Source organism: Mixophyes fleayi, chromosome 1, assembly GCF_038048845.1.
Source record: "Mixophyes fleayi isolate aMixFle1 chromosome 1, aMixFle1.hap1, whole genome shotgun sequence".
Classification (NCBI taxonomy): Eukaryota; Metazoa; Chordata; class Amphibia; order Anura; family Limnodynastidae; genus Mixophyes; species Mixophyes fleayi.
This window is the reverse complement of record NC_134402.1, coordinates 263,072,720-263,092,427: the sequence shown is the minus strand read 5'-3', so window position 1 is coordinate 263,092,427 and position 19,708 is coordinate 263,072,720. Positions and strand designations below refer to the sequence as shown.

The 19,708-nt window shown below is 38.3% G+C and overlaps 1 protein-coding gene across 2 annotated transcripts; it reads left to right on the top strand.

The window, feature by feature from the left end:
* Positions 1-937: 937 nt before the first annotated feature.
* On the top strand, positions 938-19,408 carry RAD23B (RAD23 nucleotide excision repair protein B). 2 transcript variants are annotated; one of them, XM_075210312.1, is made up of 10 exons: positions 938-1,355; positions 4,548-4,629; positions 4,944-5,023; positions 7,387-7,664; positions 8,276-8,331; positions 12,880-13,001; positions 15,335-15,470; positions 15,763-15,890; positions 16,601-16,792; positions 18,014-19,408. In XM_075210312.1, exons 1-10 carry the CDS (start codon positions 1,290-1,292, stop codon positions 18,125-18,127), a joined length of 1,254 nt encoding a protein of 417 aa, XP_075066413.1. In that variant the 5' UTR covers positions 938-1,289; the 3' UTR covers positions 18,128-19,408. The 2 variants fall into 2 exon arrangements, with proteins under 2 accessions (XP_075066413.1, XP_075066404.1); XM_075210303.1 differs by having other exon boundaries at positions 939-1,355; positions 12,874-13,001.
* Positions 19,409-19,708: the final 300 nt, after the last annotated feature.

Sequence of the window (19,708 nt, the reverse complement as noted above, 5' to 3'; positions counted from 1 at the left end):
TGCGTGAATCATCACATCCCCAGATTATGAGACATATAAATGCTGTGTTCCAGCATTAACCAGTCACCTTTCAATGACATCACCATTTTTCAGCCAATGAAAACTGCTCTGGTGATGACTCCCACAAATTGCCAGGGCACTGACCTGTGTAGTATGAATGGGGTCAACCCGGGAAATTCCCAGGTCCAAGGTGCGGTATGAATGGTGTTTCTGAGCTGGGACGCTCCGAGACCCTGCAAAAACCCGGCTTCAAAAACCCGGGATATTGCAGGGGCGGCAGTATGAAAGGGGTATAATGAGATATTAACCCAAACAATCGTTTATCATGTAATTTGCCTGATAATCGGTTGAAAGCCCTGTAGTGTGTACCCAGCCTTACTGAGGAACCCCACAGAGACCTAACACCTAAACTATGTGCAGACTCCAAATGCAACTCGCAGTTTACATGTTTACAGTTCAGACCACAAATTGCCCTGAACTCTACATGAGCCCCAGTCACCACCTTCTCTACTTCCGCGTGGAACAGGAGGCTCACAAATTCTGAATAGGTCAACATAGAAATGATCCGTTTTTAAAACTGACTGGAGAGGTTCCTCCAAACATCTGTAACGTAATCACAGCGCCAGACACAAGCACTTAAGAGCAGTATGACACGTACAGCATCGATAACCACACATACATACACATACATAATACATACATACATAATACACACACTACAGTCCGGCCTACTTTGAAACAAATATTTAAACTTTGTGAGAGGTAAATCATTTTATTTGAGCTCTGTCACAGCAACGGGCGGGCCTGCGCAGAGCGCTCCAGACTTCATCCTAGACCTAGGCGATGATGACGCGGCTTAGTCTAGAACTCTCGTTGTCTGGACGCTTCGGTGTCGGCGCGTCATTCAAGTGGCTCCGCCCACACGCCCGGGACTGGGAGCCTCCCCTGTGTGGAGCGTGCGCAAGCGTGGTGCAGCACGCGCGCCTGGCAGTGAGCGGAGTCATGATGGCGGCGGACAGGCCGTGCTGATGAGACAGCGAAATAGCCGCCAGCCAGAGGAGCGCATAACCGGACACCAGCACAGCACCGGACACACAGCTATCACCGCCGCGGGGGTCACCCTCGTCGCAGCGTGGAAAGAGCCGGAGATCGGAAGCCGATAGTGGAGGATAAGGCGAGCAACCTCCCTCTCTTGGCCACTACCGCTGAGTTCCACCAGGCCGGAACACTTTCACCGTGACACCACCCAGGAGACAGCGGGACCGGGAGGGCCACATAACTCAGCCACCATGCAAATCATTCTGAAAACGTTGCAGCAGCAAACCTTCAAGATAGAGATTGACGGCAAGGAGACGGTAGGTTGTGTGATCGGCTGGTGGCTATGGGAGGAGGAGGCTTGTCGGCCTTCGGTGGGGTGGAAGGTTCTGCATGTATACCTTATGGCCTTGTAACTTTTTTCACCCTCCTTAGTGGAGTCGCCCCCGTGTGGCCTGTTATGCCGGGGTACACTGCCAGTACAATAGCGGTGATGGGGTTAACAGAGCGGGAGGGAGTGCGCGCTCTCGCGTCTGTGCGTTTGTTGGAGAGTGGGCACGTGACTGAGGGGTGGTGCGCTGACGTAGACCACGTGGTCTTTAGCTGTTTTGTATGATGTGGCGCGCGACGACGTGAGTAACCAGTAACTGTTCAGCTCTTGTGAAACTACAAGTCCCAGTATGCATTGCCAGCGGCTGCAGAGTCTCCATGCCACAGGTTAAAGCCTGCGTTACACTGTTGGCGCTGTCACTGGGCGGAGCTTAGTGACTACACTGGTTTTTATAGCCCCCACCCCCATGTGTAGGGATGACCGGGTGGAATATGAATCCGTATGGTGCTTGAAAGTAGTTTATAGAATTTGCTATAAACTACTTGCTATAACATAGCCCTTGCTTTAACACCTTGCTGAAGCGAATATCTTGTCACTTACACTACACTGTTGTTTGCACTTAAATGTGTAAGTGGGAAGTAAGATTACAATTCCCCAATGTTGTACCTAAATACCTTAATATCAGAAATTATTAAAGCATGGTAACTGCATTAACAAACATTATTTGCTTACCTTCACTTTGCCAATTTCTACATGGGCTGCAGCATTCGTGAATGTTATACCTGGTATAATACCTTGGAGGCCTATGTAATGGCCATTAAGTACAGTATGCACTACCCTGTAGGTAGACTCTGAGGGGGAAATTCAATTCCCCCCAGAATAGTATATTATCGTTAATATGGTAATTTTAACACAGATTTCTGCTTGCAGCTCAGGGAGCCACAAGCAAAAAGCGGGCGCTGAAACTACCGTATTAATGGTACGGATATCGTAATATCAGTAATAGTGTGCAGACCGCGTTACTTTTTACAGTAACACGACCAATTGAATCCCCCCCTTGAGAACACTATTTGTAAAGGTCTGTGAACAGCCAGAACGAAGTACAAGGTTCATCTATGCTTTGTTCTCAACTGCTCATGGGCCTTAAAATGTTACATTCTTTTAATTGTTACATTTTTTTTTTGTTCTAAAAATTTTCCATAACATCATGCATGTAGCATGGTTGTATTGCATTTAATTCAAATGCTTTGTATAATGCCAGACATGCAGAATTAAGTGTAGTGCAGTGTGTATATTTTACATGTCATGATTCTGATAATCTGTATTACTTGCCTGCTAATTAATGGAAGCAATAGTCTCTTCATATCTCATAATACCATCAAGCATTTTACATACCAAAATGTTTTTCCTAATTTGTGAGTGCGGAACTTGTGAATTATACAGGTGCCACTTAACACGCAGGCACTGTCCCCATGTCATTTGGATTATCTCTGGTCCTGGCTCTGACCTCCACCATAGTTGAACCAGCAGACACAGCTTGTCTGTTCATAATATGTTCCTGTGTCTCTTGGCGCACAGTCCTATTAATGGGCAGTGGCAAGGCTCGCTCAGAAGGGATGGAGGGGGGATCTATTCAGCACCGCCTTGCTCAAGATAGCCGAATCCTCCCTGGAATGACAGGTGGGCAGAGTCAAGTTGTTTCCCATTAATTAACAAGTACTGAGAGAGTAAATCTTGGGAGCCCTTTCAGCAGACTTATTTTTAACTTGCATAGATCAGTACACAGATTACCCTTACCTTGAGGTGAGATGTCTAATGTTTTTATTTAGTTATACTTTATAAGAGATCTCAATGTCTTTTTTTTTTTAATTGAAGTATTTGATTGGGTTTTTGTTCCCAGCCGTAGCATGCACCCAACGTCACTCTGGTTTTCGACCTAGTGTTGGTAGACTTTCAATCTGGGGTTCTGTTTGGTGCATTATGCTACTGGGTGCGGCCATAATACCACTAACCAATTATGTGGTGAAGAGTACTTCTGCTGTAAATTAGGGAACTTTTTTTTATTTTGTTTACATATATGGGAGAGGAGTCTTTTTAACTTTAATAGTTTTTTATTCTTTTTCCTTGAATGCATTGTTATCCAGCTTTTGTAAGTGTTTTTTTACGCTTAGACCCTCCTATATCATGCTGTTAAGTATGGCACAAAACTGTTAGGCGTATATAAAATGTGTCCAATGCAGCTTTGCACAGAGATATTTTCATCGCCCTTGTATATGACAATACAAAAAGCATGAAGACTTAAAGATAAAGCAATGAATTCAGTGTAAATTGACAAGATCAAATACAAAGTCAATAAAATTGTCTAATTTCACCTTTCCTTTTTTTATAATTAAGGGGTTTAGGAATGTAACAGATTTATCTAACTGCTACTGTGCCAGAAACTACCCAGAATGTGAAATAGAGAAGATATACAAGTTAGACAAAATAAATGCAGATATAAACAAATGGAGGGCCTGCTAATGGGAGCTAACATTCTATTTGGAGGAGGGCACAGCTGAAACAAGAGGGACAAGTGTGGAGTTTGGGACCTTTGAAGGCGCATTAGCGTGAGTTGTATAGGTGTGAAAAGGATAAGCTATGATAGACATGGGTTTTTCTGAGAGTTTTTAAAGATTTGAAGGCTGTGCGGGGAGAGTGTGATCAGACGTGAAAGGTAATTCCTTAAGTAGGTAGAAGCATGGCACGGAGTAAGTCTTATAGGTGGGAATGAGAGGTGGTTACCAGAGACGAGGCAAGACGTAGGTCAGAGATATATCTCCGCGGTTATTGGAGATGAGATTTCAGATGTAAGAAGAGATTGTGGTGTTGAGGAATTTGTAGTAATGGTGAGTAATTTGACTTTGAATCTGGAGGACACAAGGAGCCAGGTTTAGGGATTGAGTGGAGTGGTGAGAGAGCAAGATCAGTCTTAACTTGGTATGTACCATTCATAGTCTATATGTTTAAGTTTAAATAGCAAATATATATCTCTAGGGTTTGTACTTGCTCCACTTCCTACATTTCAAAAAAATAAATAAATTCGGAGAAAATGAAATTCTAAGTTTTTTTTGTATTGAGCATCATAAAAATGTAGGTATATTTAATACTTTTTTTTTTTCTCTTCATTTCGTTTATCCAATAGGTAAAAGCCTTGAAAGAGAAAATTGAACTCGAAAAGGGGAAGGATGCATTTCCTGTTGCTGGCCAAAAATTAATTTATGCAGGTAAATATAGGCCTTAAATTGGTAATTTTCCTGAATAAGTTATAGGGTAGGTTCCCACTACAGGCACGTCATAAGATCGGGACTGCAGCTGTTGAGTTGTAGTACTGAAGCTGCTTAGTAAAACAGCAGAGAGAATCTAGAAGCCCAGACAAATCCTCTGGAGTTTCCTGTAGTCACTGGAACCAAGTGATGTGCTGTATTAATAGCTTAAAATAAGTTTATTGCGAAGTCACAAAAAGTAGCCAATGTTGTGTGATATTGTTTCTATTGCTAAATGTTAGCTTAATGCTCTTCCCTTTTTCTTTCTATTTCAGGTAAAATCCTTAATGATGACACAGCACTTAAAGAATACAAAATCGATGAGAAGAATTTCGTAGTGGTTATGGTGACTAAAGTAAGTTATGTTTTGACCCTAGTCTTAATGTTCATAGAAATATAATTTTTATTTCTATATATAACTATACTCCATAAAGGCATTTCAACTCCAACTATTTCACAAAAATATGCTGCTGCAATTTGAAAATATATTATGAGAACCCTTTAATTTAACGTTAATTAAATGCAAGAAAACTTGGTGACATTTTTTTATTTGGAATGCTAAATGCATTATTTCCTCATGTTACAAATGTTGAGACATATGAAAACATAAGACGTAACACGTTTTTACTGAGAAATAAATTGTGTTAATCTAGAGCTAATAGTTGTGTTTCTATTCTCTTGAAAATCTTGTGATGTAGTGAGGATGAATGGTAGTTATGCCGGCCCTATATAGTCTAATATTGAACAATTTAGGGGCATATTCAATTGTCGGCGGAAACGACGAAAATCTCGCAGCGCGCGCACTATTACCGTTACGGTAATAGTGAGCGTAAAAACCGTTCTTACGGTAGTTTTCTCGCTGCATTTCAGCTCGCAGCTCCCTGAGCCGCAAGCTGAAATCCAGCTTACTATTACCGTAATAACGGTAGTAGTTTTAACGCCGAGGAAAACGGCGACAATTGAATATGCCCCTAAGTCTCATACAAGGCGATAGCAATATTCCCATTGACAATTCCGTTTCTCAGCCACAAAGCACTTTTGCTTACTTCTTCCTTTGATCTCTCCCAGTGGAGTTTTTCCCACGCACTGTGATGGACACAATCATGATCTTTGTGTCTTCCTGCCTTTGTTCCATCTCTAGATTCTCAAACTAGATTTTCACGATCTGACCACAACATCCTTTCTTTCAGTTTCCCCTTACCCCATCCCATCAAACATCACCATGAACAAGCACACAATGACATGTACATTCTTTTGACCCCATCCACTTCTCATCTTCACTAAAACTACTCTCCCTTATAGCTACCCTGTCCTGCGCCTTGATCTAGCTGCCTCTTTCTACTAAGAACTCTCCTTAGCCCTTATCAAAGCAGTTCCAGTCTCAAACAGTCTCTGGTGTGTCATGATTGAGGTCAGGATTGCCAAACAGACCCAATACTTACAAAAGTGCTCCCACAACTTGCTTCATCATCCTCCACTATATATTCAGCCTTCTTACAAGACTGCCCTTTCACTTACCAAGCATACCCACTTTAGTTTCCTAATATCCACACAATCTTTTAAGCCCCATTACCTCTTTGCCACCTTCAAGTCTCTTCTCTGCCTACCTGCACCACTTTCCTTTTCACAGCTCCGGACTGCGTCACCTACTTCAGACAAAATCAATATCCTTCAACAATATATTTGCTTTTGCCAGTCACCATTCCCCTATCTACTCATTTCATGGTCCGCAGTCATCGACGACAGAGTCTCTGCATTTATCTCAGCCTACAACTTTCCCTCTCAACATGTCCGCTAGCTGTCTCCCCACCTCTAGCTCACCTCTTCAACCTTTCTGTCTCCACTCTGCAATTATTTTATGTTCCTTGAATGTCCCTGTTTCATGTATCCCTGTTTTTATTAGTGCCTTGCAATGCAGTTCACTGTGGAGCCTTACAAATCAACAGCAGAATCATGTGTTAAGTGCTGTGGTGTGTGTGAGCGCAGAAGAGCTGTATGAGGGTGGAGGGGTCTTAAAATGTTGTCTCCTGTTTTTGTTTTGTTTTTTGTCTGCTTGGGAGAAATGGTGACTCTTCCATGTGACATAATACTGGTTTATTGTCCATATAGAACCCTGAATTTGGGCATACTAGGCTGATATTAAGTAAACACATGGTTTTATTACACTCAAATACATATTCAATACTCCTACATCTGCACTCATTTTTTTACCTGGACTAATACTCAATATCAACAGCAGCATTGGACTGCAGCACGGGCACCAAATGAGTATGATATGAATTTGATGAAAAAAATTTACATTATTATGGGACATGTTTCAGTCTGAAGATAACAGAAATTGTCCTGTGTGTGCAGTCATTTTCTGACTGCAGTAACAGACCCACATTATGCCAGAAGTGATAGGTAATTTGGCCTGTACTGTCGAATAGCTTGATGTCATTAGATTTTTACACCTGCGTATGTGATAGGGCATTGATCCTACTGCTCGGACCAAACTGCATAACTGCCCGTGTGTGGCCAATTTAACAGCATAGAGAAGTCTTGACATGTAGTATGAAAATAGCTGAGTGTGTCCTGAAATTGTTGGGCTTGTAGGGCCCCTGTGTTTCTAGTATGTGGGAGCGAAGGGGTTTCAAAATATTGATTTTTTTAAAATATGTGTATATAGATTAGTAAAAAACCAATAGAGGTCAATACTTTTTTATTTTATTTTTTCAGCCAAAAGCAGCAGCTTGTCCTTCAGCACCAGCTTCGGCACCAGCCCAGCCTGCCAGCACTGCTACTGCTGCCCCTGCGTCACCACCCCTGACATACACACCTCTTGCCCGTACCAATGCCCCTCTATCCCTCCCCTACCCACTGCCTAACATTCCTGTACCTAGTCCGTTTGTAACTGTACAAACCCCTACCCCTGCTCCTGCTCCTGCTGAAGAGAAACCTGAAGAGAAGACTGACAGTCCTGAAGAAACAGTGAGCCCTACTTCTACTGAGGGCAGGTACATGTGTTCTCTGTATAGCTTTTCAAATACTACATATCTGCAAGAAGTATATGTATGTGTATCATACATTTTACGTAGAAGCATTGTGTACAAAACTAAACCTTAAGACAAGAAAACAGGTGAAATATGTTAATTAACAACTTCACCCAAAACTTTATATAGTGTCAGGTGGATGTTGCTAAAATTATATCCTTTCCTGTGATTAGCCTTATCTGCCAGGTCTCCTAGCTGCTCTTTTTTATTTTTCCTTTTTTTTTTTTTTTTTTTTTTACCACTCTGAAATTGGTGATCAATATCCTCCCCCAATGCAAGCATTAATAGCATGCACTGTGAAGTACATGTGAGGAGTATTGACAGTATGTCTGATTTTGTTTTTAATCCAGCAAGCATTTGTATACAGACATCAGATTTGATCTTTGTAAACTCCACGTCATATTATGTTAAGTTTAAGATCGTGTTCTGCTTTAAGTATCCCCACAGCAACTGAATGCTAATTTCATATCTTTAACGCTTTTGTATATTTTTTTGGTTTGTGTACGGTTCATGTTTTGTTAATACTGTATATATAACCAAAATGTAATTTTTTTATTTTATTTTTGTCGCTGTAGCATACCCAGTGATTCTTCTCGACCCTCTCTTTTTGAGGATGCCACAAGCGCTCTTGGTAAGTTTAAGATGGGACAATTGCGAAGAACCTTCAATTTGTGCCACATTTTACTCAAAGCCAAAAATGACTAGTAGTTCTGTATATTGCAGTGAGGCATATAACAGATTACATCAGGCTGTACAAGACCCCCAAATTAGGTAGCCAATGTGCCAGTCTGATGAGAGTTACTTCTATGTCAGTGGTTGCTTATCTTCTGTGGGTCTTAGACTTCACTAACTGCCTTCTGAATCCTGCATTGTTTTGTCCTCCCATTGGTTATCAAATATCTTAGACAGATAAGATAATGTAAATATCAGCAGCCAGTGAGTAAATCTTTGGCACCAACAGGATCTGTAAAAGAATCAGGGGAGATGCTCCTCATTTGACCCAAAAAGGTTTACAAAAGTTAGGTGCCAGAAAATATATACACATATATACTTGTATTTTTATTTGAAATGCATTGAATACCTAGCTCCTTTGATTCGTCCAGTGCTGTCTTAAAGGCACTGAAGACTGAAACATTTTTGCTGTCCCTCTGCACAGGCTATGAGCAAACTAGAGATTTTTGATCTCCTCACTCTATCTACTCATGTTTTGTTTTCTGCCTGTAGCTACATTTCCGCCATACTCACTCTAACATGCCAAACGCTTCCCTCTTGTACTGTGATATGAATATTATACATAAAGAAGGTTGGGAAGGTTTTTGGGGGGAAGTTAAAAACAGCATTGGCACTAAAGGCAACTAAACTCTGTGGGTAAACTTAATAAAGCCTTTCTAGACGTTAAAGTCCTGCAGCCTATTATAATACATGTCTTAGTATTTGTAAAATTCTCTTTCATGTGGTTATTTGATCTACACGTGGTTCAGAAATCCTTAATATGGCCTTTTGAGGTTATTTAAGGAAATTGCTGAAACACTAACTTAAGACACATAAGGCATCACTGTATTTACACTAATAACCCTTCCTGTGTATACAGCAGCATGATTCGCACATGACACAGGCTCACATGCTTGTGATTTTTATTTAGCAGGTTGTTTATATTTGCTTAAATTCTGTTCTATGAAGATGTACTGTAAATCTTACTGCACGCCTTCAATTAAAACAGTCAGCAGATGTCATTAATTTGTTGTAGGTTTTATTTTAACGATTTACAAATATTTGTAAATTTCATTTATTTTTTTTGATCTGCTTTTGCTGTACAGCATTACAAAGATGGTCAAACACCCATGTGACTTGTTAATCTTGCACTTCTGAATTCTTGAACGTTCAGTCGAGATGGCAATTTTTATTTTTCCTCTTGTGCAATGCATTTGTTTCTGCCACTTGCTGCAATGCTATCACTGTATTTATATATGGAGGTTGGAATGAGCGGACTGAAAGAGCTGTGTGGCCAGTTTCTGATGCATATTTTCAATACCCACTTTGGCATAATTTATTGTAAATGGCATTTCATATAATATAGCTGAGGCAAAATGGTAAAAGACAAAAATACATTTTACTACTCCCTTTAGTTTTGGGGGTATATTTACTAAACTGTGGGTTTGAAAAAGTGGAGATGTTGCCTATAGCAACCAATCAGATTCTAGCTATCATTTTTTTTAGTACATTCTACAAAATGACAGCTAGAATCTGATTGGTTGCTATAGGCAACATCTCCACTTTTTCAAACCCGCACTTTGGTAAATCTACCCCTTAAGCTTGACTGCAGTGCCCCTTAGTAGACTTATTGAAAGAAAAATGGAAATGAGATTGGAAAATTGCGTCCACATTGTGTAATTGTCCTTGCCTTTTATTTCCAGCTCTGTGCTCCCAAAACTTTTACTGCTTTTCATAAGTTTTGTCTGTCTTCCTAAGTGCCATAAGTATTTGGCAGATAGTAATGTCAGCCACCCGGTCCTGAGTGCAGCCTAAACTTGACTCCAGGCTGCAAGATCCCAGCTGCATAGCATTCAAGAGAACATTCTGCAGCATATTCCAGGGATGTGGTTTTTCTGCATTTGAAACTCTGGTGCACAGAGGACCATTGATGGGCCCCTGCAGAGCTAATAAAAGTAAAACTGTTTAAAAACTGTATATATAATAACCAGCACATAACTCAAATGTTAAACTGTGTGATAACAAAACTATAATGTACCCCCAGTCAGTGAGGTTAAAGGTTTCCCCTTTTTATACATAGTTTTAATAAGTATAGGTGAAAATATATATGAGGAAAGTTGTTTCCATATGTCTTTTTTTGTGTAATACTGTCTGCACCCCTGCAATCTTCTGTGTTTTCAAAAACATTGTTATTTGTAACATTGTGACACACAGTTGCTCTCTGGATACAATTGTATTAAAATGTAGTATCTAGTTGAAGTTGCCCGAGGACATGTAAAAGCAAAGTTAAAAAAAGCTATGGAATAACCAAACTTCTTTTCATTGCCTCAATTAATCACGTTGGTATGGCTGGCGTATTTAAGGAAAATAGGGTATTTTCTTCATGTCCCTTCGGCAGCACTGATCAGACCTCCACACAATTACCCTTCACATTTTGAGCATAGGTAGCTGCTACATGAGACAGTGCTATTGTTTTTTTTTGCCATGTTCAGGAGGCTCCTGATTTTCTTTTATTGTAAGTTTTGTAGTAAATGAATGAGTGCTGGTCCTGTCTCTGACAGGGTTTGGCTCCTTTACCTCTTTCATTGCCCTTTCAAGTGTGTGACAATAAATTGTCTTCCCTACACAAAGAGCTGTGTTCTAAATGTATTGCAAATCTTGCATTGGAAAGCAAGAGTATTAGGGGTCCTGTTGCTTTAACCAGCTTTACATTCGGAGAATGTACAATAAAGCAGGGGGGGGGGGTTACATAGCTGTAGAAGTCAGAAGTTAAAACTTAAGATAAAAAAGATCCTTTAACTATTTTCAGTCTGCAAAACAATTCTGGAAATTGTTCAGGAGCTGTGGGAAGCTCCTGAAAATTGGGTGTTACCCCTTTAATCAACAAAGTTCTAATTCCTGGTTTTCTTTGGGATGTTAACATAGTCACCTGTTTAAATCCACTACTATTCCATTAGAAGATGTTTGAATGAGACACCTTAGAGGTGGATCCTTTGGGAAATTACATATGCACCCTTCTGCAGTTTGAAAACCTGCTATCATGGGACAGAAATCCTGAACATCTGGATCAGACACTTCAATGGTCTTCGAAGACAAAAGCCTCTCAAAATCTGTCCACAAAGAAATCCCAGCTTCCTCTTCATTAGTCATGTATTATGACTAATTCAAGCTCTAAAGGGATGGGGACCTCATCTCAGGGTCGGTGGGGGGCAAACTCTTTCTTAGACCTTTGTACTTTTAAGGTTCCATCAGGTGCATTCTTGTGACACATTTTGGAGGAATATCTTATAATTGAAAGCTCTATCAAAATCAAAGGTGAAGATCTGGTCTGCTCCATTGTATCTGAACTTCATGTTAAAAGCATTTAGCACCTAGTCCTTCAACATTTGTTGTCCTCTAAATGCAGCTTTCTTTTATAGCAGTAATTATAGCAATGAATATCTGATCTTCAAGACCTCTGAATAAGAAATACATTTTGGTGCATGGGCCTAGGGTTATGCTAAAGCTTCCACTGCAGTTCTCTCCAAAAGTCTGTTTATTCTACCTCGGGTCTTGGGAAGTGTATTTACCAGCACTAAGTCCATCTCCCAAAAACGACACAGTTGCCTAATTTTGGATGGTAGAAGGTATACGTTGTCTACAAGGAAATATTACAGCCATTTTAAGAAGTCCTAAAATCTTTTTCTTGGCTGCGCTACCATGTACTAAAATATTTACTTTGGATTTTCTCCTCTGGCCGTCTGCATTTTTCCCAGGGCTGCTCTATTCCTACAACCTTCCTGAAAATGGCGTGGGGGTTATCAGCAGGAGGACAAATCACAAGTAGCAATTAAGATATTGTGGTTTGTGACTGGTCTTCCTGGTCACAATGCCACCAATTTAAGGGGGCAAACAATATAGATTTACCAGTTATGTATTGCAGCTAGGAGAAGGGGCACCCTAGTAAAACCTGTTGCCTAGGTAACAGTGCAGCTTTAAATTGGACTATATAATGGAATCTTAAGGGCATGTTTTAAAATTAAACATTGGCCTTGTTTGGGATAGAAGCTATTATTTATGTTCGTTTTGGAGGGTGGCAGTCTGTCTTTGCTAGATGTTCTGTCATACACATCTGAAGGAAAGTAATTTTTTTAGGAAGTTAGTACGACAGTCATTCTGGTTCTCAAAGATTGCAATGTTTGTAGATTGTATCTTTTTATTATTATTTTTTTTTGCTGTAAACAACATTCAGGTGGTCTGATATCACCACAATTCTGATCCAAATGTCTTAAATAATGCAGTTTTGCTGGTTAGAATTTTAAAGTATTAATGTATGCCAAAACGGGGTTTTGTCCTAAGAATGTTTAAGTGAGATGTAGTTTAACAAAAGCTAAATGCAAGGTTAAGAGAATTCATGTAATCCACTATTTCATATGTTTATTTAGGATATTAAACTTTGTATTTATTTACTGCGCTTCTTTAGTAACAGGTCAATCCTATGAAAATATGGTAACAGAGATCATGTCCATGGGCTATGAGCGAGAGCAAGTTATTGCAGCCCTTAGAGCCAGTTTCAACAACCCTGATAGGGCTGTGGAGTACCTCCTTATGGTAAGCAATGTAATCTGTGCTCTTCCTATAGATGATTCTTGTGCCTTTTACATCACTATGCAGTTAAATTGTTAAGGTTAAGGAACACATGAGGCAAAGTAAAAGTTGGATTATAGTATTGAGTCGCTAATGACATAAAAAATGATTCTTGTACTGTCTCATACACATCAGTTTAGGCAATCCACTTCAATAGAACAATATGGTGCATTGCTGCTAAACAGAAGAAACTGTTTGATAATTATCTGACAGTAGATATTGGTCACTAATAACAGTATCCCATAACCTGCTCTTGACAAGAGATTGATGAGTGCCTTCTGCTTAGAGCAGGCCTGGCAAACCTGTGAATCTCCAGGTGTTGTGAAACTACATGTCCCAGCATTCCTTCCAGCTATTGGATGGCTATCTATCATCATCATCAACATTTATTTTTATAGGGCCAGCCAATTCCATATATACTGGCAAAGCATGTTGGGGCTTGTAGTTTCTCAATACCTGGAGAGCCACAGGTTGTCCAGGCCTACAAGGAGATAATTGTCTTCTAACTACAATAAAATGAGAACTTTCTCATGCTGCAAGTTTTTGTTTTTTAAATTGAATAAGACGTGCCATAATTGACAGACTCAGTTCTGTAGATTTATGTATTGTTGTTGAAACACGAAAAATACAATTATTTGTAATTGTTTGTGGTGAAAACTCACTATTTGACATTGTTTATCTGATTCTGTGTTTTTGAATCAAATAATGAATGTGCAATCATTAAATATGTGCAGTATACACTTAACACATTGCATAGCTGTCCCATCCCATTTTCTGACATTATTAGTAGTAGTTTTAAAATGAATCTGCTATCCAGAAAAGACATTATAAAAAAAGCTTTCAGTCTCAGGTTTAGTAAAGAGTAACATAATTCACAAGCAGTGAACTGGGCAGTGATGGAATGCTGTTTGCTTGTTTAAGCTTTTTGTCCTATATTTTAGTTAGCGTTTGGACTGTTTGTGTGGTTTGCTCCTAGTATTGTTGAATTGACATGGTCTACAATACTCTACTGCAGCACTTTTACAGTAACGTGAGGTATTTTGTTATCCATTTAACACTTTCAGGCCTGAGAAATTGTTACTAGTAGGGTGGCGATGGTTTGAAATATTTTGACATCTAGTCATTTCCATGAACACACTCCTCTTTAAATGTATACCTTGTGCAGGGCATTTTCAGATTTACATCAACATCTAGTTTGAACTGAACTGTACTTCTTGCTTTAAGCTATGATATTCTAAATAAACAAAATATATATATATATATATTTTTTTTATATGCACAAAAAATGAAGGTTGATACACACATTTATCATATGTACATTGACACCACATAACAAGCTCATACGAGACACATAACTGGCACAATTCCCACCACAATAAGGGTACATTTATTTTGAAATGAGCAGTTTGATCACAATAATATTCTAAAACTACTGCAGCATGGCTATAAGGTCACAATTACAGCTGTAAAAAAAACAAACCCATATATTTTATACTGCTGGACGGAGATGTAACACAGATTATCTTAATTGTAAAAAGTGCCGTTCATGCTCCTCATTTTGGAACCGCTTTCTCTGACATGCCTTATTTGTCTATAGAAACTGTTTTAAAACAGCTGCCTAACAAACAAGTTTGCATATGGCAAGTGCATAAACTTTTCCAAATATGTGTCTTACTGGTGCTAGCTATGCACTTTTTATTTCTTTTAATGTTGGCATTTGAAAAACTTCAGTAGTGTGGATTTGAATTCGAAATATCATTTTTTTTTTAAATATTTTTTCCCTGGAGAATATAGAGATGCACAAATTATTCATGTTTTGGTATTAAGAAATAAGTAAATATCACATAATTGGGAAATTGAAAAATTAGTCCAAGAGCAAAGATGATTAATTCCCTTCTGAAATTTAGAATGCGGATATAAATGTATTGGTTTTGTAGTGGCCAATAACAATTGCAGATGAGCTCCTTAGTATAGTCAGAACAGTAATATATTTTTGAAGAATAATTCCAGTTTTGGGTGGATTCTTCCTTTGACGTAACATATTTGAACGCTGTATACAATACTTTTCATAGCTTAGTCTTTCAAAGAGGGCTAACCTCCAAATAGTCACTGTATCATTCCAGTTACACTAAAATATGATATACTCAAATCTAATTAGCCTGGGATCAGATATTCACATTCATATATACTTCAACAGGCATCAGGATCATTAATCTATATGCTAGTACACCAGGAATGCTGAATGCAGCCTTCCCACCACTTTGGGATTAACTGGGAATTATGTCTTTGTGTTTTAGGGAATCCCTGGGGATCGGGAAGGTCAGGCAGTTGCTGAGCCTCCCCAAGCAGTCAGTACTCCTCCTACTCAACCTCTGCCGATGGCGGCAGGAGCAGTTGCAACTACTACTACACCATCCACACCTTCAACTGGAGGTAAGATTCTGATACTTGTAGTTATACACTTTTCTGGGAGTTTGTTTGATTTACAGCTCAAGTAAGGACATATATTAAGTAAAGAAAAAAAATTTATTTATTTTTTTATTTTTATTTTTCCCCCTCCCCACTATATTGCAGCATGTTCCTACCATAATGAAGTAGTGAATTCATCTGGCACAAAATGTGTTTGCAAAAACGTCTAATATGGCAACACATTTTTAAATCTTGTTTATATAATGGCATTTCATGTGTGTGATAAATGTACATTATTCATTTATTTTATTTCTAGGAAATCCCCTTGATTTCTTGCAGAATCAGCCTCAGTTTCAACAGATGAGGCAAATTATTCAACAAAATCCTTCTTTGTTGCCGGCACTTCTACAGCAGATAGGACGGGAAAATCCCTCATTATTGCAGGTAATTTCCTTAAATTGGCAGTGATCAATAATGCAGTTTTGTGCATTTGGAAGGTTTAGGCTAGAGCCATTTGCTCAGACTCTTGGAGGATAATTATTTTGAAATAAATGCTGATGAAGTTTGCATGATTGTTCCTTTCGTTTTGTAAGCATCATCACACATAAATAAGTGACAGAATGTTGTCTGTAAAGGCAGACAGTTGGACAGAGACAGAATGGGGATCTCGGACAGAGTGCATAGTTGAGCTTAAATCTTTTAATCATTCAATCTTTTTTTTTTTTTTTTTTTTAGTTCAAATTTTCCCTGTCCCTCCATGGCTGTGTTGTTGTATTTATTCATCTATCTTTTTAAATTTAAGTCTAACTTTAGTTTTGGTTTATAAACCATGAGACTTTTATGGGTCGTCTCAATTACAAGCGCGAATAGTTGGTCTATTGTCACCTTTTAGGACCTAATAATGGGTGTAGGAATACACAGCTGTTATTTCTTATATATGTCACGGCCCTTGCAAATTTGGTCATATATAAGCCTCGAGTTATGGGAAAAGGGATCAGATATATTGAAATTAATTTGTTGGCATCATAAACGTTTATCTTTGAAAGTGCATCGTTTTAAAACAATGACATTTTGACTACTGCCTTCACCAGATTTGTCCCATGGTTATCTATATATAGCATAATATCATTTTATTGTTACTTCTCATATAACAGCAAATTAGTCAACATCAGGAACAGTTCATTCAGATGTTAAATGATCCAGTCTCCGAATCTGGTGGTCAGGGTGGTGGTGGTGGAGGAGGTGGAAGAGGAGGAGGAGGAGGAGGAGGAGTAGCAGCTGAGGCTGGAAGTGGTCATATGAACTACATTCAAGTTACACCTCAGGAAAAAGAAGCTATAGAAAGGGTAAGTAATCGGCACACATTCATTGGAGTTCTGTACTTGCAAAGTCTACTTTCATCAATTATTTAACAATATATTGATTCAAACTAAACTTCTTTTCAAAAAAATAGAATCTGCACAGAAAGGTTAAACAGCTGATATTTACCATATGAAAACCCCAATCATATAGATTTGATCTATAGTCAATGATACATTTTGGGAGTCATTAATTAATTTATTACATTCTCTTATTTACTTGTTTGCATTGGCTCTAATGTAAAGCGGCCATGCATCAGTGCATGGGTGTTACTTAGAAAATAATAAATATATAGTATTTTTTAAATGTCCATCTTTACTTTCCACTCATCCTAGTTTCCTGTTTAACAACTAGGCTTCTACCAACAAAATATGTATTTTATTTTTTTTGTAACCATTAAATACATATTTTTAAAGGTACTTTGCTAGAAAAATAGAAAACACTGATTTGAAAGTAACCCTTGCAAATGTCTTGAGTCACATTAATGACATCTATAGAAATCTACAAATTATAAGTAATGACCTACTTTAGCTCAGAGGGGATAAAGCTTTAAAACAATTATATGGTGTTGCAAAAGAATCTTAACATTCACTTTTATTTGAAGGGCTAGCATAATGTATATAAATCTATACTTGGTGAGGATCTTCAACAAAATGAATGTTTGTTACGAATTTAGTTTGACCGTCTGCCAAAGATATAAGAAATAGATTATGGTTAGGGGGAGCATAAACAATGTGTTGCACAACTTGATAAAAACAACTATTTCACAGGTTGATCATCTTAAAAATGTGGCATTTCACCAGATTGATATACAATTATATAATAAAAGTGACGTTGAGATTTTGAGATCCCGCTCATAATATTTAATGAATATATGTAACCTGTTTTCTGAAATGATGAAGATATATAGTAAACATGGAGTCTGTTCACTAAGACACTTTTCCAAACATTTATACACTGACCCCTGCTGTTTTTAGAATATTTTTGGAAATTGGCCTTTTGTGCTGCAAGCACGTTTACCATAAAGAGTGATTAGCTATTTTTTTTTATTATTTTTTTTGTTCAAGAGTTTCTTCTGAATTCATGAAAACTTGTCTGTGTAGTTTACCTTTAAATATTTGTACTTGACCTGCTGACTCAATTCTGCAAAGATCTATTAGAGACTACGTGCCACTAACTACTGTGTATATTTTTTTTTAATTCTGCAGCTAAAAGCGCTAGGATTCCCTGAAGGACTCGTGATACAAGCTTATTTTGCATGCGAGAAGAATGAAAATTTGGCTGCCAATTTTCTCCTACAGCAAAACTTTGATGATGATTGAAAAGAAGAGACTATTTTTTATCTTGCTTCACACCAGTGCATTACACTAACTTTGCTCACTGGATTTACTGGGATGATTTGGGCTCATATCCACAATATTTGGTGTACGGTAGTCAAGGGTGGGTTAGGGAATTATTGGAAAAGCTAGGACAAAGCATACAGCTGCAATTTATTGAGCAGTAAAAGCGATCAGCGTGTATTATGGAAAAGTAAAAAAAAAAATGAAAAAATATATTTACAAACAAAATACAGCTTCAGCAGGCATTTATTCCCTTCTGAAACACCATCTGCTAACTTCTCTAGATATCACTTTACCTTTTCATGAGTGTACTTAGATCCAGAAATTTAGTGTAATGCCCTGTTTCCTGTTTTCTTTCTGACATAAACATTGGTTTTGCAAATAGCCTCTGCTACCAGAGATAAAGTATGTATTTCTTGGTAACGCTGGATTATGACCGTGTGAACTCACTAGGGCTTTGAGGAAGCTTGTAAGATGTAAATGCCAAAATAAAGATAGGTGATTATTTGCTGCTTCAACAAGTAATTAAAGTCTGAAAATAGTGCACAGAAACCTTTTTTACATGGTAAATGCTGTGAAAGTAAATTCGGAGGATCTTTCTTTCCAATAAATAATCTTTACTGATATTTAAATAAACCCTGATCATTGAGTGTGAAGTGGCCACTTTCTGTTCTGACTTAGAAAACGGTATGCACACAGGAGTTTGTTTTTGTTTGTTTTTTTTCCCCTTGCAATTTAGGAGATTGAAACTGGTTGTTCTGCTCATTTACTTCAATTTTTACATTGCAGTAAAGGTTTTAAAACTGTTGCATGTATTTGGTTTTGATGAAACCCACTTGGTGTGTTAAGTAACCTTTTTCAGTGTTTACTTGTTTTCCATGTCAGCCCCGAATGTGCAACCTCTTCAACCTGCCCAACATATTTAACCCACGCTTGTCCTAAGACCACATCTTGTAAACCAGTCAGTATCAATGCAAGCTGCATATTGAAAGATAAATTTAAAAGAAGGGTTTTTTTTTTGTACTGTAAACTTGGTTTCATCACCATACCAAAATATTCAGTAAGAGTTCTTCTGCTTTGAAGCTGGCATGGCAGGGCTTGAGAGGTCAACACATCCTCTGCTATTTTCAAAGAGGGCATGACATAATTGAATTGTAAGAACTATTTGTGTATGTACTGCTTATACATCAGATAAATGAACAGATGAACAATCGGGGAAAAAAACCTAAACAGTTATACACAACATTAAAAGTTCTCCTTGTATAGTGTTTGTTTACATTTATTTGCTGTTGGATTTCATTATTTATGGTTGCTGTGTGTATTGTATGAGTGGATTATTATCTGGCAGCTAGAATTGGCACCTCCATTGCTACACCACACAATTTTAGCTTTGAGGGTCTCATAACAGAAATGTGTACATTAGTAATAATTGTTTTTGTTAATGAGGGTACATTTTTTATTTTTTTCATTGTTTTATAATAAAATTAAAAAAGGACACATACCAAAAGTTGGTATCGTGGTTAGCATCGCTGTATCACAGCGCTAGCGTCATGTGGTTTATTC

Bases quoted from the DNA above. Each gene is read 5' to 3' on its own strand.
- RAD23B (XM_075210303.1), top strand. From the start codon at position 1,290: ATGCAAATCATTCTGAAAACGTTGCAGCAGCAAACCTTCAAGATAGAG. The intron at 1,356-4,547 runs GTAGGTTGTGTG...TTTATCCAATAG, and splicing joins AGATTGACGGCAAGGAGACG to GTAAAAGCCTTGAAAGAGAA. The intron at 15,471-15,762 runs GTAAGATTCTGA...TTTTATTTCTAG, and splicing joins ATCCACACCTTCAACTGGAG to GAAATCCCCTTGATTTCTTG.